At 42.8% G+C, this 24,888-nt stretch overlaps 1 protein-coding gene across 12 annotated transcripts in view; it reads left to right on the top strand.

Moving 5' to 3' along the window:
• Unc13b (unc-13 homolog B) overlaps nucleotides 1-24,888 on the top strand; it is a 202,965-nt gene that overhangs the window by 163,632 nt on the left and 14,445 nt on the right. For 4 of the 12 annotated variants that reach the window (XM_087184287.1, XM_087184288.1, XM_004873948.3 and 1 more), the window contains 15 exons: nucleotides 3,537-3,583; nucleotides 6,457-6,535; nucleotides 8,771-8,845; nucleotides 9,305-9,524; nucleotides 11,469-11,696; nucleotides 12,269-12,410; nucleotides 14,264-14,433; nucleotides 14,863-14,978; nucleotides 15,440-15,603; nucleotides 16,287-16,437; nucleotides 17,827-17,895; nucleotides 19,669-19,758; nucleotides 20,090-20,218; nucleotides 23,686-23,810; nucleotides 24,419-24,504. In XM_087184287.1, the coding sequence (XP_087040413.1) occupies nucleotides 3,537-3,583; nucleotides 6,457-6,535; nucleotides 8,771-8,845; nucleotides 9,305-9,524; nucleotides 11,469-11,696; nucleotides 12,269-12,410; nucleotides 14,264-14,433; nucleotides 14,863-14,978; nucleotides 15,440-15,603; nucleotides 16,287-16,437; nucleotides 17,827-17,895; nucleotides 19,669-19,758; nucleotides 20,090-20,218; nucleotides 23,686-23,810; nucleotides 24,419-24,504 (1,891 nt within the window). Of the gene's footprint in view, nucleotides 1-1,154; nucleotides 1,178-3,536; nucleotides 3,584-6,456; nucleotides 6,536-8,770; nucleotides 8,846-9,304; nucleotides 9,525-11,468; nucleotides 11,697-12,268; nucleotides 12,411-14,263; nucleotides 14,434-14,862; nucleotides 14,979-15,439; nucleotides 15,604-16,286; nucleotides 16,438-17,826; nucleotides 17,896-19,668; nucleotides 19,759-20,089; nucleotides 20,219-23,682; nucleotides 23,811-24,418; nucleotides 24,505-24,888 lie in introns of all 12 variants that reach the window. The other 8 variants (XM_013068946.3, XM_004873945.3, XM_087184289.1 and 5 more) reach the window with 3 other exon arrangements.

Below are 24,888 nucleotides of genomic sequence, written 5' to 3'. Positions count from 1 at the left end.
TGTAAAAAAAACTCTAGAATTTATTCATCTAGCATAAGTACCCTCTGCTGATTGCTTATAAGGGGCTCATATACACCATTATAAGGAAACTCTCAAGAGCAATTTGAAAACAGACATAAGAAGAAGACTTCAAACATTGTAGAACCTTTTGCTGCACCTTTGCCCAGGCTAGAATCCAAACCTGTTGGAACTTGAGTGCTTTGGTTATCTCCATTTTCAAACTACACTTAAAGGCTTTCTCACAGTGGTGCCCCCATTATAGTTTTTGCCTAGTTTGAGTAGGAATGACAGGACTAGAAAAGAATCTTACGAATCTTAATATTTCTGCTCTCCATAGAGCAAGAAGCCTGTAGCCCAGCCATATATGGCACAGCGGGTAATGTAGTCTCTGATGAATAGAAAAAGAGTAATCTCTGGACTTTATTCAACTTCTGTTGAGTTTTTCTTGGGTCCTTCTGAAAGTGTCTGTTTCTTTTGAAAGTATGGCTCTGGGTTTGATAATCAGGCATGGTATTGCAGCCATGATTTTATCATCCACATTACTGTGACTTCTGTTAGGACAGTAGCCAGTTGATGCTACAGGGTCTCTACTTGTTCAGCGTCCTGGTCCTGGCCTTAACTCCAGGCCCTGCCTTGGCCTAACTTAATTTAGGGTTTGGGAACATAGGTAAGGGCTCACTGAGAAAATGCATAGCCAAGCCTGCATTGCAAAATGGAAAGGACCTTTGGGGTTTGAGGACTTATCCCAGATATAGAGTAAGTTCATATGGCTGCTGTGGAAGGAACTCACTCTGTGCTCAACAGGTTGGATAGTCTATTGGAGTGGTCCCTGGTAACAAACTTGGTCTTGTAGCCCTAGCAACCCCTACCCTGGGTGGAGTCCATTTTGGAAAGGGGGAAACAACAAGTGGAATCCCCAGGAAGATTTGTCCTCTGGTTTATGCTCATATTAAAAATCAGAGGCCATCAAATATGGATAATAAAGATTTTGGGAGCCAGTCACCTGGGATCTGTGTCCTGCTAGGGTATTCAGTGCCCCTCCCCCCAGTGTCCCTTGGGGTTAGCTGGCATTTGCTTTGTGTTCATTGCTATAGAACTGAATCTACTAACTTTTTTTTGCCCCCATTTTCTTTCTACTCTTTCTCTCCCTACAGAAGGAAAGCAAGAAGTCCACCAGGTTGTGCCTCTGGCCCTTTGGGCCCTTTCTATTATCTATTCTCTACACTGTCCTCTGAGCACTGTGTGTGTGCATACGCGTGCATGATCTGTATTTCTGAGCTGTGGCTCATGCAGATAGTCTGTTTTTCCAGAAAGAGGTTTGTGTGCATGTTCCATGCTGTGTATGCTCCTGCCAACACTGTGGCAGAACATATGTGTGCTGACATGGGCGCACAATCAATGTAGCATGTGTGTGCTTACACTTGTGCTTAATCTGACCCCCACAGACATGGATTGCCCTCTTTTTCTCCTAGTCTAAACAACGTGTGTCCATTTTTAACATGTTGCGACAAACTCTGGCCTATGCTGTAAACCCTGACTGAGCCCAGCATGTGTGCATACTTTCATTTGAGAGAGAGCAGGAGTTGCTACAGGTATTTTGTGCCTCTTACTTGGGGCCCTAAGTATGAAAGTGCTTTGTGTTTCTGGGCAGCCTTCCTGGACTCTCTGTGGACAGGAACTTTAGTAGACTTGTGTGATCCTCGCATACCTGCGAATGCATGGTTTCCTACTACTTTGTGCCTGTGAGCGCTGACTCTTGAATTTACTGAAAGTTTGCTTCACCTATGATTTGGGCCCTAGTGAGCACTGTGAGTCCTTCACAAGTGAGTTTGTGTACACATTCTGAATCTATACACACAGAATTCATGCTCACCTTGTGTATCCTTAAGGTACAAGTTGTATCAGTGAATATAACTATAAATGCTTTGTCTAGACTTCCTCCCACTTCCCTTTGGTGTGCTGTGTGTGCATGCTTTTTGCTTCTGCAGACTGTTGCCCCCTCTGAGCTTGATCCCTCATGCTTTGGGAGCCTGGTTCCCAAAGACTTCTTGTGATTTTGTTTTCTTAAATGCAGTAGTCTGATAAATACATAATTCTGGGAATTAAAAAGGAAATAAGAGCCTGCTCATTGCAGTAGCTGTTTCCAAAGGGAAGGTAAATTCTGGCTGGTAGAATCTGGAGATATGGAGAAGGACAACTCCCCTGATGCCCACCTCCTGACCTTGCCTCTGAGCAACCTTAGGAGACTTGCAGTTTCCAACCTACTGTTGTTTCTTCTATTACACCCATTGTCTTTTGTTTCAAACGCTCTTAGCTGGCTTTTGGGCCTGGCCTCCCATCACCAGGATAGGAGACAGAGGCAGAGTAAAGGTATGGGCAGTAAGCAGATAGGTTTGATTTAAAGCATAGACAATCCAAAAGTATCTTACTGAGAAGGAGCTCAAATCCAAAGTTCATATGAGCTTACTGCTGATCCAGGGTCATACTTGCTCACCTTTCTATCACCTATCAGCCCTGTCCTGTCTGTCTCCCCTTATTCTTTTCCGTCTTGCCTCATTCTATCCATAACTTCTCCCACCTTTAGCTATCCCCCCAACATCACTCCTCCCCAACCTGTCCAAAGCTGAGAACCTTACTTCTATCTCCCTTCTGGAGCTCATTTATTCCAGGAAAGTTGTTGAGGATGGAAGGAAACAGCAGGGATGGGATGCCCCAGTCCTGCTAGCACTAGGTTTCTTGTGCCTAAAAAGCATGTACCATTGATTCCCTAGAGAGTCGTGGCAGCTTTGGAACTCTCTCTTTGCACTGCTGAAGCCATTGTTTATTCTATTTTGCTTTCATTTTGTTTTGTTTTGTGCAGAAACCTTAAAAATTGTTTTTAACTGTTCCTTCTTTGTCTTATTTGGTACCTCAGTTTTCAACTTTGCATGCTACAGCCTATAAAATTCACCAGAATGATAAAACAAATGTCTAATCTGCCCTGGGATTTCATTATATCAAGCTTATCAAAAGTAGAGAATGGACTTTTACTTTTGTACAAAGTGTGTGAGCTGGGGTTTCACCCAGGCTATGTTGAATCACAGGCTGAGATGTAATTCAGAAAGACTAGGTCTGCTTCTGAGGCAGCCAAAGGAGCTCAGGAATATAGCTAGAAGAAGACTTGACTCTGTGTGAAGTTACCTTTTTGCCTTAGTGAGGCCTTAAACCTACAAAAGCCCTTCTGGGCTTGGCTTACTGCTTTCTGTACTTGTAAAAGGGACATGGGAGTTCTGGCAGATGTCACACTTTCAGTGGATGCTTAGCCTTAGGACCTCAGTGAGCTTGACCGTATATCCTTTCTATTCAGTGGGGTAAATGGAGGCGAATGCTGCTCATTTCAGCAGCGCACTTGTTGCCTTGGATGATAGGGTGTTGGCATAGACATCAGACTGGCTATATCACTTCATGGTAAATGTGACCTACATTGCTCACTGCCCAGCCTGTGGACTGTCTTCCATCTTTCTCAACATCTAACTTTTTTCTGTCTCTTTTTAAAGATTCCAGATGATGGCAACCCCTGTCTGCCTCAGTGGCTCCCAGAAGGGTAAGTGCTTCCTAGAATCCAAAATCTATGGATTTTATGCTATTTCTGTGTTTAACTTTCCCCCTGGCAACAGGGAAGATAGGTCCATAAGCTGAATCCTGGGGAAGGAAGAGGTTCTGCTGTAGGTTGGTTGGTTCTCTGGGAATTTTTTAGAGGCAGAAAAGAGCTTTATAGAGTGGTTCTCCTGGGACAGCGAGAGAACTTTGGCACTCCCCCATCCTTCTCTCACAATTTCTGATCTGATCCATTGCATTATAGTGATATTGTACTTATGTAGAAGAATGAGGGCATTAGAAAAGGTACCTGTATTTGGAAATATTTCCTTCCCATTTCATTGTTTGATGGTATATCTGATGAGATTACTCCCTGGGTTCAGCCCTGCTTCAGCTGTTGTGAGTCACCAACTTATTCTGTTTCACTCTAGTCAAAACATAAGTAGCATCCCTTCTGAGCTCTGTGCTTCTTGTCTTGGAGTTTCAGACCCATGTGATTGCACCACACTCATTTTAAGCTGCTCAACTGCTGCCTGTAACTGACTGTTCTTGAGAGAGAATTTAAGTGTCTCCCCATGTCCTACTCCCCCACACACTACCAATTAGTTCTCTGACTTTCCTTCTTCCTTTGTCCTACAAAGACTTATAACACAAGAATTCCAGGGTGATGCATGCCTGTAATCATAGCACTCTGGAAGGCTGAGGCTGGAAGATCAGAAGTTTGAACACAGACTGGGCAATTTAGCAACTTAACAAGACCTTGTCTCAAAATAAATACATAAAGAGCTGGGTATGTAGCTAGGTATGAAGGCCTGGGGTTCAAACTCCAGTACAGAAAAAAAAGAAAGAAGGAAGGAGAGAGACAGACAGAGACAGAAAGAGAAAGAATTCCAGTAGCTGCTTTCTCTCACTCATGGCCCAGGGAAAAGATCAGACCATAAAGTTATCTACTGTGTGTGTTTGTGTGTGTGTGTGTGTGTGTGTGTGGTGTCTGTGTGTGTCTGTGTAATTGGGGACTAAACAGGAACTTTTGCGCACTGTGTAAGCACTCTACCACTGAGCTATGTTCCCCAGCCTGCTACCATATTTTTACATGCTCCTTATTTTGCTGTTGGTCATTAATCAAGGGTTAATCATGTGAATGAGCTATCCCTTCTTTTTCAGAAGATCATTTATGTTGCAAAAAACTTCCTGGCTTACATGGTACATATTGTAGTTTTTAGAATTGGCTACAAACTTGTGACATGTTTTTTTCTTCCAACAATTATAAAATATACACGTGCCACTGGAACATATCCAAACTATTTTTAAATGGAGTTATGCAGAAGTTTTCTAAATAATTCCCTTCTGTCTTCCTTACTTTCCTTCAGCTTAGTCCTTGGAACCTCTCACAAGTATAGAGCTTTCTTAGGCCTAGTAACCTCACTAAAGACAAAGTCCATTACCTATACTCAGGGAGCTAGCTTATTAGAAATCAGCATATTGAGTTGACCATTGTAGCTCCTGGGATTGACCTAATTCGTGGCTCTATTCCTTGCCTATATTGCTGGGAGTACCTACTTATTCTTCTGGGACTTCTCTTCAGATCAGCTGTAGTATAAAACACTACTTCCTCAGCTTTTCCCACTTTGTTTCTCTCATTAAAACCAAGAACATGAGTTCTTTTCATTAAGGCTCAGAGTTTTGGCATCCAAAAGGCCAGAGAGATTTTCTACCTACCCACCTCATTTTATAGAAGTGTCACCAAGGCTCAAAGAGAGGAAGGAATGGGGCCGGGGATTTAGCTCTGTGGTTCTGGCACCTGCTTTGCAAGTGCAAAGCCCCAAGTTCGATCCCCAACACCAAAAAAAAAACAAAAAAGAGAGAGAGAAGAAGGAATGTTGGCAGAAGACATGAAGAAATTTAGTAATAGTGTAGCTTAAATGTAGGTTATCTTAGTGTAGTACTGATGTCCTTTGGGAAGACACCCTCTAATATTTTTTATTGCATATCATTATGGAAGAATAGCCAAACAACAACAAAACTAATAAGTATAGTAAAGGTATAAAAGTTTCAGAAATCTCCAGTTGCTTTAGCTATAATTTTTTTTGTGTGTTTTTTTTTTTTGGTACCAGGGATCGAACTCAGGACCTCGCGCTTGTGAGACAGGCGGCAGAACCACTGAGCTAAATCCACATCCCCTAGCTATAATTTTTTTCTGGTCTCTGTCGATTTGTCCACAGGGCAAGGCCAGACTCTCAGAGTCCTTTTGCTATTTTCTTTTTCCAGGTGGTCTCTCCCAATACCCACCCCAGCACACCTCCTCTGCCTCCACTCAATTGAAAGGGTTTCTCTCTCCTTGAAGACCCTTTTCTTCAGGAGGCTTGGACAGACAGAACTGGTGACTCATTTGTTCTTGGGTAGAGAAAGTCTCCTATATGTCATTGTCTGCTAGTCTTGCTCATCTAGGCAGCAGGCTGTTCCTGTGGAGCATTCCAGCAGGCTCTGTTTTGGCACAGGCCAGGCAAGTCTTATCTTTGGGAAGCAGTGTCTCATGCCTGTATGTGGACAGGAGCCCTGTTGACGACCAATTTCAACCTTGCTTTTGGCAGCACAGCACATTCAAGTAAACAGAAGTTCCTTGAACTGTCCTGGTAGGATAAAAGCTCTCAGTTCTCAGTTCACAGAAGACACTGAGGGGCACTCTGAGATCAGATTCTATTGCTCATCCCACAGCTTTACTTCTCTCCTTTGCTGTCTTCCTTAACCCTATCAAAGTCACATGGTAGAGGTTAGTTAATCTTTCTCTGGGGAGAGGGAGAGGAAGGAAAATGGAACATTGAACCTGCCAGTAACTCAAGGCAGGACTGAAGGTCCTGACATATTTTCTTCTCTTCTCAGGCCAGCTGGAGGACTCTATGGCATTGACAGCATGCCAGATCTACGCAGAAAGAAGCCATTGCCATTTGTCAGTGATCTGGTGAGTAAAGTCTGTACAAACTTGGGCCATAGCTTGGGTGTATCCCCAGTGGGCCTTAGCAACCTGTTAGGATTGGAAGTGGTCCATTTACTGACTCATACTGTTCTGATGATCAGTTATTTAAAAACTTACTGATGGTTTCAGAGGGACCTTGTTCTACCTGTATAATCAGAGCCCTGGGTTCCTTAGTAGATCAGTCTCCTACCTGGAATACTTATAGCTGCCCCCTCAAAGTTGGGCCCCTGGGCCTTCCTCTAGATATCTCTGTTCTTCTGTGGTGATTTGGAATGGAACCTACCTCTAACCCTTGACCCAGATTGTTGAGCTTGGTGTAAAATGAACATAGCTGGAGCTTGATCCCTTCTTTTTTTTTTTTTTTTTTTTTTTTTTTTTGGTACCAGGGATCGAACTCTGGTCCTTGCACTTGTGAGGCAGGCAGCAGAACCACTGAGCTAAATCCCCAGCCCCCCTTGATCCTTTCTTAAAGATCAAGTCAAACTGTCCTCCTAAGAGAGGCAATGATTAAACATTTATGGAATTGAACTGCAACAGACTTAGGAGTTTAAGTGATCTCAGGACCTGCAGGATGATCAGAAGGTCCCATTCTAGCCCACACCTTCTGAAGCAGGATCAGCTAAAGGAATTCTCTAGAGCCTATGGGTTATGGGGATAGAATGGAACCTAGGCTCTTCCAGAATCCCAGAGCTCTAAAGCAAGATGTAAGCTATAAGAGTTTAGTAAGACCTGAATCCTTTTTCTTAGTACCATTTTCAGTTCTTGTTGCTTCTTTTCTCTCCCTATTCTGTTCTGTTTTTCTTACCTAAGCCTTTTCTCTCTTCTCCATTCTCTTTCTCCCACTAGCTTTCCCCTCCTCATTTGGCTGAATGGAATTGTCTACCATTTTCTCTTCATTATCTTTCTTTCCTACCATTTATGTATTTTTCTTTTTCCTGCCTTTTTTTTTTCTTTTAATGGGGCTGGGGATCAAACCCAGGGCGTTGGACATGCTAGACGAGCATTATACCCTTGAGTCCATCCTTAGCCCTCATTTTCCTCCTTTTCAGTGTACCACTTCTTCTAGCAGCTCATCATCTAGCTGGTTGAAGGATAAACTGTTGTCATCTCTTCTTTATCACCATCCTTCTTTCTTTATTATTGCCTATCACACCTTTTTCTTTTTCCTTTCCTTTCTTTTCTTCTTTTTTCCTCATCCTCTCTTCCCTCTTTACCCACCAGTAATTTTCTAGTTTACACCTCTGTTTTCCTGTTCTATTTTTACCTTGCCTGTCTTTCACTTTGTGGTGTAACTCTCAGAGTAGGAGCTTTAAGCTCTGGGTCCTGGCCTGCTGTCTGGTTGAAGACAGTTTTTAGTGGGTAGAGCCAGAGGGATTTGAGACATGTTCCCTACACTTTGTATGATAGAGAAGAACCTCTCTGTTGCCTCTGAAAATTTTCATCCCATTGAGGGGCTTTAATATCATGTTGTTCCTTTCTCTGCTCTCGTCTGCACAGGCTATGGTGAGTGTCTCCAGAGCCCCTTCCCATCCTCTAAGAGTCCATATCCGAAATCACTTGGGCCCTTCCCAGCTGATCCTCCTGCATAGGTTGATATTATGACTTCAATTCATCCAAGGGCTGCCTCTAAATTGACATGTATCTTGACAGATACATGGGGCTACAAGAGCCTAGCTAGCAGGTCAGCCCCAGATCTCAGATTTAACTCCCTGTCTCACTTGATTTCACTGAGATTACCTTGTCCTTTTCACTTTCCAAGTCCCCTGCTCATATGGGCTGTTGGCCTCCATAGCTTTCCCGGGATTGGGCATGGGGAGGGACCAGGGAATAGTAATTAGCATGGAATCATTGTTCCCAGTGATGGTTCTTCAGTGTAACTCTAAAAGAGTTGTGTGTCTCTCTTATTCTTATGACTTGTTTCCTACTGTAATAGGAATTTTCCTTTCCCTTCCTACAAATAAGGAGTTTCTGTGAGGTAGGACACCTAAGAATAGTGAGGGAAAGAGAAGCCCTGTGGATGGCAGAAACCTTCAAGGAAATACCTTTGATTTTGTATCTTAACCTGGAACACTTGTTACCTTCTGCCCAGGGGTAGTTCTTGTAAGTAACAATAAAAATAGAATAAATTCCAGCCAAGTGGCTTTGGTCACTGAAGTTTCATCCCAGGATCTTGCCAGTCCTTGGTGGTGGCCAGGACTGACAGCAAGTCTTCTCTCATAGTCACTGGTCCAGTCCCGGAAGGCAGGGATTACTTCTGCAATGGCTACACGTACTTCTTTCAAGGATGAAGAGCTGGTAAGTGACCCAGGGGCTTTCCTGAGTCCACTAGCCTTAGGACTGTGATCATCTCTGTAGCCACGCTAACTGGGAATTCAGAGTATTAGGCACATATCATTGATGAAACTACATAGCATCAGATCTCAGTTTTCTACAGGGGGAAAGGCAAGAGTCCAGACTTGAGCCTCATTCATGTTAAAGGATGTGACCATTGTACCCTGTATACCCACACTTTCCATAGAAAGTGTGAATGCTGGGACAAGACTCAGAACTAATGTTAGGTCAGACCTGTGTTGGACAACTCAGGGCACACTGTAGTGGGGACTTCTTTCCACTAGACTGGGCTGAGTGAGGCTAGATTTTCTTCTTCCCTGCCAAGGGAAAAAACAGAACCCTGACTGTCGCATAGGGTCTCTATTGTGGAACCTCTCAGCAGCCCTAAAGTCATTGGTGGGTTATGGGATATGTGTCTTTCAGAAATCTCATGTTTATAAGAAAACCCTTCAGGCCTTAATCTACCCCATCTCGTGTACCACACCCCACAACTTTGAAGTCTGGACAGCTACTACCCCAACCTACTGCTATGAGTGTGAAGGCTTGCTGTGGGGCATTGCCCGACAGGGCATGCGCTGCAGTGAGTGTGGAGTCAAGTGCCATGAGAAGTGCCAGGACCTGCTCAACGCCGACTGCCTGCAGCGTGAGTGGCTGTGTGGGATGAGGGCTGGGGATCAGGGGCAGCAGGGCCTCTCCAAAATAATCTGCAGTGAAGAGTGAGGATGGCTTAACCATCATTCCTCCAGTCTACCTGATTCTGAAGCTCTTTTTCAGAGAAGCTAGAGTATTGAATCAAGGGATGTTGCCTTTCCAAATAGCAAGTCTTTTAGTAGCTTCTTAAGCACCTTTAGGAAAAATTATTTGAAAAAAATTATTTGAGCTTTCTGTAGCCTTCTGGTAGAGCTAGAACCTCTTTCAATGTTTACTTGATCCAAGAGGCTAAGCTTGAGCAGCATGACACAATAGTAGCTTATTGTCCAAATGACTAGAGCATGTTTAATCAGGGACTGAAACAAATGAAGAGAGAGACAGAGAGTTCTGTGAGGTTCCAGGCCTCACAGAGAAGCTTTCTGAGGTCTAAGACCCTCAGACCAGGAAAGACAGCAAGTGTTCCTTGGCTTATTTGTAGATGGAGCTTTTAGACAGTGGTGCCAGGAATAGAAGTTTTAAGTTGATGGAGCAATGATTTCAGGAGGAAAGTGTGCTAGACTCCCCACACCTGTCTACATATGTGGCTCCACTTGATGGAGTGGAGAGCATGGGACTAGGAAAAGCACCAAGCTCCTGGCAGGGCATGTGATGTGCTCAGATTTCCTATCACCTGCTCTCTTCCAGCTGGACTTGTATTCACTGTGGCTAGACCCCAGGAAAAGCGGTTGAGGATATGGGAAAGTATTCCCCTGTCTCTCCAGGTCTCGAGGTGTTACTCAGAGCTAAGTCATAATAACAGTATCTTTAAGGATTGTAGTAGGGTGCTCACTTCGGCAGCACGTATACTAAAAAAGGATTGTAGTAGGAAAAATAATAATAGTGACCATTTATTGAATACAATGGTACCTCAGTTCACGAACTTAATTCGTTCCAGAATTCTGTTTACAAACTGAATTGGATGAGAACTGAACCAAGTTTCTCCATAAGGTCAACATTGAACCTAACCATTGAATTTGATTCAGATCTTGTCCAATTTGATTTGCAAGCAGAAACATGGCAAGAGTTAAGTTCATGAACTGAGGTACCACAGTACCTGCTGGCTGCCTGGCTCTGGGCTATGTTTTAGTTATGCTGTCTGAAATAATGCTTACTATAACCCTGAAAGATAAGCACCAATACTAAAATGTATCATAGATATTGGGAAATGGGAAGAAAATGTTCAAATGGGAAGGGGAACAAGGGAGGAGGGAAGGAAGAAGGAAGGAAGGGACGTGAAAATAGAAGGAAAAAAATGGAAACGAAGCTTTTGTACATAGGAGAGGAGGCATGAGGGGAGGTGGGAAATGGGAAAAAGGGGTGGGATCTACCATGTACAGGTGGAAATTCCCTATGATGAGTGTTATCAGTATGTAACCCTAAAATGTATCAATAAATATTTTGCTATAAAAAAAAAGATAAGCACCATTATCTCCTCTTAGAAAAATCCAGTTTGCCAATCTAGGAGTGGTGGAGCCAGATTTGAACCCCTATTTACTGAGAGTCCTAGAGTAGCCATCATGAAATCTAGGATCTGGATCATTCTTGGCAATTATGGATGAGATTGGTGATATTGCCATGTTCACCCACAACCCCTCCCTGATAACTAAGACACCCATTGGAGATATTTTGACCTCAGGGTCAAAGTGTTGATGAAAATATTCCACATATGTAACTAGAATAGTGTAATGATCCCTCATTCCAGTTATTAAGATTTTGCTATCCTTTCATTTACTAGGTCAGCAGGATCCACAGTGATTAATTTTTCCCAGAGATGTTCTAATTTCCTTAAGCTTCCTCCACTGTTTCAAGGCCTCTCCTAGAGCCTATTCCTCAGCTTGATCTTGATCTGATGGGTGGTTTATGGGTTTGCCCTACTTTCTATCTGGCCACCCTTCAGGAGCTGCAGAAAAGAGCTGTAAACATGGAGCTGAGGACCGGACACAGAACATTATCATGGCTATGAAGGACCGCATGAAAATCCGAGAGCGAAATAAACCAGAGATCTTTGAAATTATCAGGGATGTCTTCACAGTGAGCAAAGTTGCCCATGTGCAGCAGATGAAAACAGTGAAGCAGAGTGTACTGGATGGCACCTCTAAATGGTCAGCCAAGATTACCATCACTGGTAAGCATGCAAAAATGTGAGGGAACAGAGAGGCTTGGACTGTGGGGAAGAGCCTGGGGAAGAAGCATCCGAGGTATGAGGGAGCAAATGTAGGGACTGAACTGAGGGGAAGGAAGGAGAGCACTGTTTACCACTCCTTACCTAGATTCTGGCTAGGAGAGGCAAGACTGATATCTACAAACAGTGCAAACCATAATGCAAGGATCTCGTAACAACCTGACACCATAGATTTGGTTAGCAGTAAGAGCTGGGATATATGGAAGGAGCAAGCAGGAGACCAGGGAGTAAGCAGTGGTTTACTAACCAGATGAGTAGGGCTGAAGCATGAGTGTATCAGAGAAACTAAGTGGTCAGTTAGGAATTGGGGTGGGAGGTGAGATTCTTGTGCTAGCCTTTGAGGGAAAAGATGGTGGCCTAGTACTAAAGAGATATGGAGATGTGAGATTAGGGTTATTGTGCAAAGAGCATGGGGAGGCTGCTCTAAAATGAAGAGTTGATGAGTAGTGCTCTGGAGGGCTTCTGACTTAACTCTGAGCATACTCTGAAGCTTTCTATATGTGCTTGGTTTGCAGTGGTGTGTGCCCAGGGCCTGCAAGCCAAGGACAAAACAGGATCCAGTGACCCTTATGTGACTGTGCAAGTTGGCAAAACCAAGAAGCGTACCAAGACCATTTTTGGAAACTTAAATCCTGTTTGGGAGGAGAAGTTCCATTTGTAAGTAACTGAGAGCTTTGTCTTACCGAGACTGTGTGTATTTTGGAAGTGGCATTACATCTTGTTTTTCTAGGCTTGAGTCCTAAGATTGGGGACAAAGGAAATAAATAGAGAAATTTCATTTCTCACATGCTTCACCTGGGTAGTATCCATTCTTCCTCTGGTCTTCTCCATATAAACTTTTATACTTTGCCAAGCCTTGTCTTAACTAGGGCTCTTTCGGGTCCCAGATTACCCCATATTCCTTTTTCTAGCACTCCAAAGACTATTGCTCACTGGCTAAACCAGGGATTGTACCTCTCAGCCCCGCCTCCTTGCCTAGAAAGTGTTGAGCTTTTCTGAGGCATAAGAAAAGAATCTTTGTCCTACAATAGGATAATTCTGGTTTGTAGCTAGAAATCTGGGTTCTAGAAAAATCCATTTTCCTTAAGAGACGCTTTTCTTCCTGCTTCCATCTCTGCTCCTTTTTCTTTATCTCAATTTTTTATATACTGTTTCATATGAGAAGAGGGTGGATTTGAAAAATGGCAAACTCTAGCATAGAACCTAATATCTAGAGAATCCAGATTCTTTGCCTGCCTACTTCCAAGGTCTAGGATCAAGACTTTGGATCTTGGGCTAGAGATTTAGCTCAGTGGTTTCGCCTCCTGCTGCATAACTGCAAGGACCCGAGTTCGATCCCCAGTACCAAAAAAAAAAAAAAGACTTTGGATCTTAATCAGTGAGCACCCTGGCTATGTAGGAGCTGTCTTTCTGTTGGCTCCTCAAATAATTCACATGGAAAAGAACTGAAATATAATGAAATCCAATCCAGGGGCAATAGTTACTGGAAAAGGCACCTATTTGAGGATGTAAATGGTTTCTGCTCAGATACTTATGACTAATTTTTTTATTTCCTCCCTTTTTTTTTGGTACCAGGGATCAAACTTGGGATCTTGTGCTTGCAAGGCAGGCAGCAGAACCACTGAGCTAAAGTCCCAGCCCACTTATGACTAATTTTAAATGAACTGGTTCTGTGATCATTTTTGTCCACTTTGAGTAAACTTAAATTCCTATTCTGTACAAGACACTACACATGATATTATGAATATCTCAAAATGAATAAGGCATTCTGTAGCTTCAAACTCATTGTTGATTTGTCTATTATTTTTTAGTAGACCAGTAGTAGTTAAATGATAGTATTTTGGTGGAATGTAGAAAAATACGCAAACATAGGGGCAGGAGCAGAAAATTCTGCTGAGTACAACTTTTGGGTAATGGAATAGGATCTAGAAAACAACTGCTGGGTAGAAAACCATGAAGGGGGACTTGGGCAACTCCTCTAAAGCAAACACCATAGAGGAAATAGCAATTCAGGGAATAGTAAAAGATGATAGAAGTCCAGCAAGCACATAGATAGATAGGAGAATTAGATGAAAGACTAAGTAGATATGACTAGGTGGACCTACCCAGCACATCTAGCACCTTTACTGACTTCATATCTCAGACTAAGGAGGGAGATAGCAATTGCTTTCCTAAGGCTTTGTGACCTATATAGCTGTTCTGTTAGTATTGCTGATGCAGCTAGTTGCATAGGAAGTCAGAATTGATTCTAATTATGCATTTACCTCCCCACCTCTTTGTTCCAGGGCTATAAGTCCTGGATATATATAGAGCCACCAAGGCTGAGGAGTAGAGAACCATTTGCTGGGATAGCCCAACTCACTTGGAACTGTAGTACCCCCTGGCTGCTGACTCCTTTTCCTCTTTCAGGGCTTTAAGTGTAGTCGACAGAGCTTTTGGGAGGGAATTGGAAGTAATAGGAGTGGTGATACTGGGTTGTCCCTAACAGAGCCTGTCTCCCTCACTCCCAGTGAGTGCCACAACTCCTCTGACCGCATTAAGGTACGTGTGTGGGATGAGGATGATGACATCAAATCAAGAGTAAAGCAGCGACTGAAGCGAGAGTCTGATGATTTCCTTGGCCAAACCATCATCGAGGTTCGGACACTGAGTGGCGAGATGGATGTCTGGTACAACCTGGGTGAGGAAACTGGACCAGAGAAAGTTGTTATGAAGAAGGGACCTAGGAAAACTTTCATCTGCCAAAACCATTAGTCCCCAAAGCATACCTCCCTGAAGAGCCTGTCTTACCTTTAGAGAGCTAACTATGGATAGGGATAGGAGATAGGGGAGTGGCAGTGGCTAGAACTCACGCAGGCTAAATATTCTCCAGATTTCAGAAGGTCCTTTAGTCTTCCTCCTCATCCCTAATGCCTTTAGTTGGCCACTTGGTGCCCTCCCACTCAGCCAGTAGAGGAGTATTTGTGGAGTATGTGGTCCCTGGAGTGGGTTCACCCTATTGGGTGACACTTGGATTGTTGCCATTTTTACTTTGGGTTAAACTAGGATGAGCCTGTCCATATTGTCTATAATTTCACTGATGTCAATCTATAATCCTTTTCCTTTCTAGAGAAGAGAACAGACAAGTCAGCCGTCTCAGGGGCTATCCGACTACAGATCAGTGTGGAGATCAAGGGGGAGGAGAAGGTGGCCCCATACCATGTGCAGTATACATGCCTCCATGAGGTGAGCCAGCCCTTTGTAGGTAGAGGAGGCCAGAAAACAGGGAGGGGCTGTTGACCACAAGTAAGACAGCTAGGTATTTGAAGATCTGAGGCCTGATTTTTGTTCTGTCCTTGGCTTAAATGCTACCCTGGAAAGTGCAGAGGACTGAGCCCAGACTTGATTCTCTGAGAACAGCCTAAGAGGGCTGTAGGAGGTACCGAGCAATGACTCAAAGGACAAAATTTCTAGAGTCCAATTCATATTCTCTTGGACTTCACCACAAAGATTTGGGTTTTGTTTTGTTTTTATTTGTTTTGGTTTCTTGAGACAATGTCTCACTATGTAGTCCAGGGTAGCCTTGAACTCACCATCCTCCTGCCTCAGCCTCTGAGTGCTAGGATTACAGGCATGTAGCATTCTCAGCTCTTTTTTTTTCTTTAATGTATTTAACCTTTTCCTTTCCTCTGCTCTGTATCCTACAGAACCTTTTCCATTACCTCACAGACATTCAGGGCAGTGGAGGAGTCCAGATCCCTGAGGCCCGAGGAGATGATGCATGGAAGGTGTACTTTGATGAGACAGCTCAAGAAATTGTGGATGAATTTGCCATGCGCTATGGCATTGAGTCCATATATCAGGCCATGACGTGAGACTCCCTTGGGGCTCTGGGAAATAGTTATTAATCCTTGGTGGTTAATGAGTGCACAATGACATGATAGACAGCTGCTTAGGGGGATAGCATGTAGTATGATTCCTTATATTCCTCTATGCCTCAAGGCAGAGGGAATACGTAAAAATATAGTGTGTTTGTCAGCAACTTGGGGACCAAGTTCAGGGATAGGCAGGGAAAAAGGGCATAGGAGGGTAAACAAGGACACACCTGTCCAGACATCACAGGCTGAGCAGACAGAGCATGTATGTGCTCAAGCAAATATGTGCTGACCAACAAGCTGTCCTAGACTGGCATGGGAGTCAGAAATGGCACTAAACTGTAAGGAAAACAGATGTGTATGGAGTCAATCAAAACTACCATGACAGGGGCCGGAGATTTAGCTCAGTGGTTTCACCGCCTGCTGCACAAGCGCAAGGACCTGAGTTCGATCCCTGGTACCAAAAAAAAAAACCTACCATGATAGGAATTCCTTGTGCTATGAGAAGTAACTGGCAAGGCTGCCACTGGAGCTGCACATAGGGAGCATCCTGCATAAACAAAGATAGTGATTGCCCTGGCTATGCTTCACTGATTCTACTAAATTTTACTGGGTTGCTACTTGGCTTTTGCTGAAAGTCCTGCAGAATTTTTGAGAATGAGAGTACTGTCTTTTTCAGGCACTTTGCATGTTTGTCATCCAAGTACATGTGTCCTGGTGTGCCAGCAGTGATGAGCACCTTACTGGCCAATATCAATGCCTACTATGCTCACACAACCGCCTCCACTAATGTCTCTGCATCTGATCGCTTTGCAGCCTCCAACTTTGGGGTATGATATAAACACGTACACATCCATTTGTTATCAATAAAGTTTTTTTTTCCTAGCCAGTTCATAGAGTTGATTGATGAATTCAGATACTTGCCACTTTGATAGGTGGACCTTCTTTCCTTATGGATATGTAGACTACACTCAGTAGACTCTCTCCTCAAACACATATAAGTGATAGCTCCATTGTGATTTAGGAAGACTGCCACCTGGGCTCAGGAAGAACCTTTCTGGGCTAACAACTTGGTTGAGTCACCATGTTCTTCGGCCTTACAGGTCCACAAATGGACTTTTCTTAATATTATTTAGTTTCTCTGTGACAGATTCATGCCTCTTAATTTCATATAAAGCTGATGTCCAAGGGAGGATGACAGTATGTGCCCAGACTTAACCCTTTTCCAGTGTCTGGACTGTTTCCCTTTTGTACCCTTCCCAGTGTTAAGGTGACTAAGAAGTTGAGTCATAACCCAGAATGGCACCTGACATCAATTCAATTAAACCGAGTGAAATATTTCTGGCTTATCACAAAGCTTGTCTTTGTAAGGATAAAATTACTCACTCCCTCCCTCTCAGTCCATTGAATCTCTGAGCTCTACTCTTTGGTACTACATCATTTTTTTGTTACTGATATAGATGAATTAATATAGTTTATTAAGCCAATCACATATCTGTTCTATCTCATCCCAGTGTGAAATGATATGATATCTAATGACAATAATCAATATATGAGTTCTAGGAATGTTATGCCAACAGTCTTCGGGAAGATGATTCCACATTTAGTTATATTTTTTCTATGAAAGTCAACTACTAAAATAATATATGTTATATGTTAGCATTGAAAAGGCACACAGTAAGGGAAAGTAGGATGAAAGTGATTTAAGGAAAGGTTCCCCTTATTTATATCTGACTCTCTTCCGAATACCATTTCTCCCATCATTTCTACTAGGCTGTGGCTATGTACTTGCTATGCATTTCCCAAGATAAGTTAAGAAATCTCATTATCAGGAACAAGTTGGAGAATATGCTCAGAGTTTCATCTGAATAAGATGAGTTCTCCCTAAAGGGATAGAGATGTATAGATAATATTTGTTGACTTGTGTATACAAAGAGATGTTTTCATTCCCAATGGCTTGGCTTTTCCCTTATCATTGTGAAAAGATTCCTTAGTTTGAGATAGAGCTGCTAAGAGATGGAACAGGGACCACGTATTTTCCTTTTGTATTGTCTGTTGTTCTCCCTGTGGCAGGAATGGGATAGGATATGTTACTAGCCATAAAATGTTGCCTCTCCATCCTTTCTACTCATCCAGAAATCATTCTATTTCTGCTATAATTTAGGGGGATCAGAAACAGATTATCTCTCTCCTCCCCATTTCTTGTTTCTTATCCTCAGAAAGAGAGATTTGTAAAACTGCTGGACCAGCTACACAACTCACTGAGGATCGATCTCTCTACATACAGGGTAAGTCAAAGCAGTGGCTGTGGGTTGGGATAATAATGTCAAGTTCTGTCTAGGAAGACATAGGCCAATCTTGCTATAAAGATCAAAGGCAGGGAAAATTAGTTTGTGCCATCACACCCACCTGAGTGGCCAATGCCCCTAACACCGGTGATTCTCCTAGCTCGAAGGACCATGCGGTGTATAAATAGCAGGTGTGGCTGCTTTTTATAGACAGTTGACTTTCTAACCCTTCTCATATCACTACCGACCCTCTCATGACATTCTCATTAGGAGTTTCCTAATGATAATTTCTCCCAAAAGTACCTTTTAAAAAAATAATTAGATGCTTTCCAGGGATGGTGGCACACACCTGTAATCCCAGCTACTTGGGAGGCTGAGGCAGGAGGATTGTGAGTTCAAGGCCTGCTTGGGCAACATAGCAAGATACTTTCTAAAAAAATAAAAAATTAGATACTTAATTACATTTTCATTTTGTAATTTTCTGTACTCTCCTCATATTTTCAGGGAGATATGAGAATCTGGCTAGGGTAGAAAGAGTAGCTTGGCCGGGCATGGTGGCACATGCCTGTAATCCCAGCACTTGGGAGGCTAAGGCAGGAGGATCACCATGAGTTGGAAGCCAGCCTGGACTACATAGTAAGTTCAAGGCCAGCCTGAAATAGAGTGAGACCCTGTCTCAAAAACAAACAAAAAAACACCAAAAATTTTTTTAAAAGAGTAACTTGGTGTGGGCAAGTGCAGTAATTTGTTTCAGAGGTCTTGCCCATTTGTAGTATGGAGGCCGAAAACAGGTTCAGTAGGAAGATAGATACCTGAGATGGGGCAGGATATCTTAGAGTAGCTTCATTACTTGCTTAAAATGTTGTAAATTTCCAGGACAGGCAATATACACATATTAAAAAGTAAATATAATCCCCAGTACCAGAAAATATTGATGTTCAAAAAGTAAGCATAAAAATCATCTCAAAAGTTTTTTAAAAGTGAGATTTTAATTATCTGTACTTTCAATGTCTTCCATTTGCAAGCATAATGGAGAGATGATTGTATCTTATTTTTGATATATAAGTAGCCACTTGAATGTTAAAAAACTGACCATTAAAGAGGAGAAGAGTGGCTTGGAGAAGAGTTAGCTCTTCACGACAGCTTCTTCCTAAAACTCATGCTAGCCTGCTGTGCAAGCGCAAGGACCCGAGTTTGATCCCCGGTACCAAAACAAAAAAAGCCTTCCAGCTAAAACTCATGCTAAGGGGAATGAAGTGAAGCATGCAGGAAAATCTTAAGGAACTCATTACAAAGAAGTTCTGTTCAGGACTTTGTCATCTGCTGGCTCCAGAACAGGAGAAGACTGGGGTCTACTGTACAGAAAGTACAGGTCCTGGAGTGCAGTTTTGTTTGTAGTGTGGCTCTACTTATATTCCAGGATATACAGTTAGATTTTGACTTATGAAGAATTCACTGGGTGTAAGAATCTTCATCCAAGAAAGTTATGTGTGTATCTGTGTGTTTGTATGTGCCTGTGCATTTGAACAAATGCTCACACACTGCATGGGAAGTTGGATGTGCTGCTTTTTCTAGCTGTGATTATTAATCTCTGTTTTGAGCAAGGACCTGCATCGATAGAAAAGAGGGAGACCTGTAATGTTATAGCTTTTTTTTTTTTTTTTGCCTAGCTCAACTACAGAGAATCCTAGTGGGTTTTGATTTCATTGCTTTTGGTGGAGAAGGTTTTCCTATTCCTGTGATCCTTTCTTACATTTGCTTGATTTGCAACAGAATAATTTCCCCGCTGGGAGCCCTGAGCGGCTTCAGGATTTAAAATCCACAGTGGATTTGCTGACCAGCATTACTTTCTTCAGAATGAAGGTAAGGATGGGCAGGGCTGGTTGGCGCTGGGCTGTGAACCTGGCCACAAACACAGAGAGAGTAAGAATTATTGAGCAGAGTCTGAGGCTAGAGTTCATCACCTTGAAACTCACATTTCCATACACCTGTCTGAGAGGCACATATAAATTGATTCAACAAGGGTGGTCTCTGGAAGTTCTCCCCATCAGCTGTTCTCAGTTTCATCATAGAGCAAGGTCTAGGGACCCAGAAAAGGATGAAGGAATCTAGAGTGGGATTGGGAGAGTGCTAGGACAGTATTCCACTTAGGAGAGCAGGATCCTGAGCCTGTATTTCTTCCACTAATTGCCAGGTGCAAGAGTTGCAGAGTCCGCCCAGAGCCAGCCAAGTGGTAAAGGATTGTGTGAAGGCCTGTTTGAACTCTACATATGAGTATATCTTCAACAACTGCCATGACTTATACAGTCGCCAGTACCAGCTGGTAAGAGGTTTGGAATCTGCTGGGCATGGTAGCCCAAAAAAGAGGTTCAGAATCAGGTAAAGCCAGCAGACAGCTTCGGCTTTTCCTTGCTAGAATCATGGTGGAAAGGAGCTCAGGCCAAAGTCCTTTAATGTTCTCGAGGGAGAATGAGTTGTGAAGTACAGACCACTTGGATTGTGAAAAACATTTGTGGATTGACAGGGACCCTTAGACAAAACATTACACACCTGAGTTGAACAAAAAGTGACAACAATAAGTTTTACTTTAAAACTGAAGAAAGTAAACTTAAATTTGAGCATGGTTTGGGGGTTGGTTGAGTGGTAGAATTCTCTTTATTCTAGAGTCTTTTCTTTTTCACCCACAGTTAATTTTTTTCTGACTCACGTGGACCCCTGTAGGTTGTGTGCTGTCTTCCTTTGAGATCTGTAGTTGTCTGTCTGAGCTCTAGTTTGTGAAAGTTTTAACTTTTCCTCCTGATTTTATCTCTCTTCAATGCATGGTCTTCTGAGATACAGTAATACCTCAGTTCATGAACGTTTGTGTTTGCAAACAGTTTAGTTCAAAAAAAGCATTCAGCATAATTCACAAACTCCACATCAGTTGACAAACATGACTACAGCCATCTTCTCCACACAAACACAAGCACAAACGCAGCCATCCTCCCCAAAATCATAAAACAAATTAAGTTTATAAACCAAGGTACCACTGTATATTCACCAGCTGACTCGTAAGGCTGATCCTGTCTTTCTGTGAGACTGAGATACTTCACCTGTTTTTTGTTTGTTTGTTTGTTTGTTTTTTGGGGTTTTTTTGTTTTTGGTTTTTTTTGGTACCGGGGATCGAACTTGGGTCCTTGCGCTTGCGCAGCAGGCAGCGAAACCACTGAGCTAAATCCCCAGCCCTACTTCACCTGTTTTATGATGGCATTCTAATTCAGTACCAGGTGACTTAGTACATTTTTCTAGATCCTTCCAGTTGTATCTTTTCCTCTTTTCCCTCTCATTTCAAAGCCAGGACTTCCAAGTCCAGTCACTCAATTATAGTTCCTGTCTTAGGAGTGTCTTGCTGACTACACATTTACAGAGTAGCTTTCCCTCAGTCCAATAAGTATACATTGAAAGTCTGTTCTAAGCCAGGCCTGAAGAAAGCACAGTGCTTCTTCAGTAAGTACACAGTTTCATGAGCATATATATAACTTCAATCAAAGTAGTCTGTTAAAAGAGTCCTGAAAAGCAGTAAGATTAAAGGGATTCCAAGCATTTGTAATGCTTTCCATGAGCACCTTAATAAAGACTAAGATCTTGTTCATGCTGCTCTCTCTTATTCCCAATGTACTTTTTATACCAGCCAAACATTTAAGGCTTCCTTCTTAGGTTTCTAAAACTTTTCATTGGTTCTGACTTCCATGGGAGGTTTTCCCATGGGTCTTTATTTTGCTTACTACATTCTGGCCTCCTCTATCAGCCATCTGATAGGGAGATTCTCTCTGACTAGGGAGGACACTGTTCTCAGCTTTGATCTTGCAACTATGCAGCTCTGCAGGGGTTAGTTTGAATATTTGGTGTCTATACTCCATGATGACAATGAACTCAGACTTTGAAGAGGCCTTGCAAACCATTGAAGGACCTGCTTGTATTTTGTTAGTTGTTTTTTACTTTCTCTCAATCTTACTTTCTCATTTTTCACTGTTTACACTGTAGTAAACCCTTGAGGTATTTGTAAACATTTTCCTCTACTCACTTTCTGTCATTGATTCATTCATTCATTCACCTAACAAACAGCATTAGAGATGGAAAGTTGAGTAAGACTCATCTGTGCCTTTGGGAACTAATTGTGTGGTGGAGGTGGGGCAACTCACTATAGTTACTATTCTTTTATTATTACATTTTATTGTAGTTGTAGTTGTAGTTGTAGTTCTCTGATATGTCTGTACTAGAGGTTAACAGAGGAAGGACATCTGCCCAGACCAGGGGTGTCAGGGAAAACTTCTCAGAAGTAAAATTCAACCAGGATATTAAGGAAGGAGTAGAAATCAGCTCAAAAGAGGGGCTGGAGGTGAGGGGAGATACCATGCAGAGAAAATAGAATGTTTGAAGGGATAGAATTGTTAATTTAAGGAAACATAGCAATTTAATTAGGCTTTCAAATTCATCTCTCTGGGATCAAATCTTGGTTCTGCTATTTACAACATGACCTTGGGCAAGTCATGTAATCTTGCTGTCCTTCAGTCTCCTTGTCTGAAAATGAAAGTGATAATAATTTCTACTCAATGAAGTTGTTATGAGGGCCAAAGGAGATAAGGTATATAAAGTTCTTAGTAGAGTCCTGGGACTACAATAAGTAGTGGTCACAGTGTAATGCTGAATGCAACAGAAGAGAAGTGGTAAGGCATGAAGGTGAAAGGTATTATTTTGAAGGACCTTTGTGTCAAGCTAAGGAATTTGAACTTAATTGAAGGACATTAATCAGAGGAGTAACACTGTGAGACTTTCCTATAAAAAGATCCTTGACACCTCCCTAGAGGAGGTATTGGAGAGTCTTAGCTGGGATAGTGACAGAAAAACTAAAAAGAACAGATGTATTTAGGTGATATTAAGGAGGTAGAAGCAACAGGATGTAAATTCTGTTCTGGTTTCTAGTAACTTCTTGGTGATGCAGGTTTATAAAGGACTGTTGGAGACATTGCAGTGACATGTGACATCCACATAAAAACACTATCCTGTTCTTCTGGGCTCCTACCTTTTCCCAATGGGATATTACATCCATTCCAGTCTTTCTGTAGTGATAATTGGCTGTCTTGTCTGGAATCTGAATGTGGAATGGCTCCTCTTTTCCTGAGGTCCACCATTGCATCACCTTGCCTCTTTCCAAGCAAAGCCTTTTCTTATCCAGCTATGCAGAGCTTCCTAGACACAGTTTTTCTACTGAATGCCCTTCAGGGAGCCAAGAGAAGCCTTACCCCAATGAAAAGCTAAAATGTCTGCAAGGTCTGTTCATTAGCTCCTGCAGAACCTAAAGGAGCTTCTGAGAGTGGAGATGCTTATGTGTGGTGGGGGAGAGACAGAGTAGGGACACCACCAGAAGACCAGGGTGGCCTAGATTAGGGGGGATCATAGAGAACTGGATCTGCTTAGTGAGGCAGGAGGGTTACTCACGTCAACCAAGGAGTCATCTGTCCACAGCAATTGAGCAGAGGAGGAAGGGAAATAGGTACCTTTGTGTATCCTGGACTGGTAAAGCTTATCGGGGCAGTGCCCTGGAGCTGAGGAGGGAAATTCTCCAGGGACAGAGTACCTCCTAATAGTCACCCCTCTTGTGGAACAGGGCCAGTCTTGTGGAAGACAGGCTCTAGGAGAAGAAGGGCCCTGATTCTAAAAAAGGGGCAATGGGAGGGGAACCAAAAGAAGAAGATTTGAGACAGTTTTTCGTTTCTCCCTCTTTCTCTCGGTCTCCTTTGGAACAAGAAGCAGGAGCTACCTCCAGAAGAACAAGGGCCTAGCATTCGGAACCTGGATTTCTGGCCCAAGCTCATCACACTCATTGTATCAATCATAGAGGAAGATAAGAATTCCTATACCCCTGTACTGAACCAGTGAGTATCACCCTACTTGGCCCAGTCTGCTTCATGATTGATCTGTGTATCTAACAGCCTCTTTCTTTCTATCTCCCTGTGTTTACAGTGCTACCTCTTCTTCCTGTCCGTTCATCTGTCCCTCTGTCCCTTGTATGTGTCTGGGTAACTGTTTCTGGAGACAGGTGTGGAAACATAATGGAGGGCCCTGCTCAGACTTAGACTTCCTGGAGTAAGAGGCTTCTGGGACTATGGCTGCCATGGGAGCCCCACAGGATCCACAGATTATGTGTGTGTGTGTCTGTCTTCCACTGTAAATAAAGTGGGCCTTCTTAAAACCCACCCACTTCCCCTTTCTCCTCCAGTTTATCCTGGGCCTGTTTTACACCTCTCTTCTGAGCCTGAATTCCTTGCCTTCTGGGTATTCTATTTCATGGACTCAACCTGCTAACGAGGATTCCTTTGCCTCTACTTGTCTTACCAGTGGCTCCATTTCTTCAAACTGACCCTAGCCCTGTTCTTCAGGCTTCTCTTCTCTTCAGTATGACCTTCAAGAACTAGGTACCTTGGAATGAGTCAAATCAAATGGCCCTTGTCTTATTCTCTGACTATGATTTTCTGTCATCCAGGTTTCCTCAGGAGTTGAATGTGGGAAAAGTCAGTGCAGAAGTGATGTGGCATCTGTTTGCCCAAGATATGAAATACGCATTGGAGGGTAAGGGTCTGCCCAGATGAGTGAGCCACCAGGTTCCTAGCCCAGCTTGTAAGCAAGCAATCCCTTTCTTCTCCCAGGCAACTGTGAATTCTGGATAAATGGTACAATGAAAACTAGAGGGATTCAGTGGGAGGGTAGGCTTTAGGAGGCCTTGAGTGGGCAAAACTATAGGCAAAAGAAATACAGTAATGGACATGGCTATGTGGATGTAGGTTCCTGCTTGCAGCTTTAGAGCAAGTACGTGTTCAAGTATTTCTCAGCCCAGAGATAACTCCTCCTGTGATGAACATTCCCAGGAAGGCAGCCCACTTCCTAGACAATGGTTTTGTGAAACTTATCTTTGCAGTTTTGCAGAGTTTTGTTTTGATGTTTTGTTTGAGACAA

This window comes from Heterocephalus glaber, unplaced genomic scaffold (assembly GCF_053883595.1).
Source record: "Heterocephalus glaber isolate CG9 unplaced genomic scaffold, H.glaber_assembly_v1.0 deba00001481, whole genome shotgun sequence".
Taxonomy (NCBI): domain Eukaryota; kingdom Metazoa; phylum Chordata; class Mammalia; order Rodentia; family Bathyergidae; genus Heterocephalus; species Heterocephalus glaber.
The sequence above is the reverse complement of the archived record's forward strand: the minus strand, read 5'-3'. Positions and strand labels throughout refer to the sequence as shown.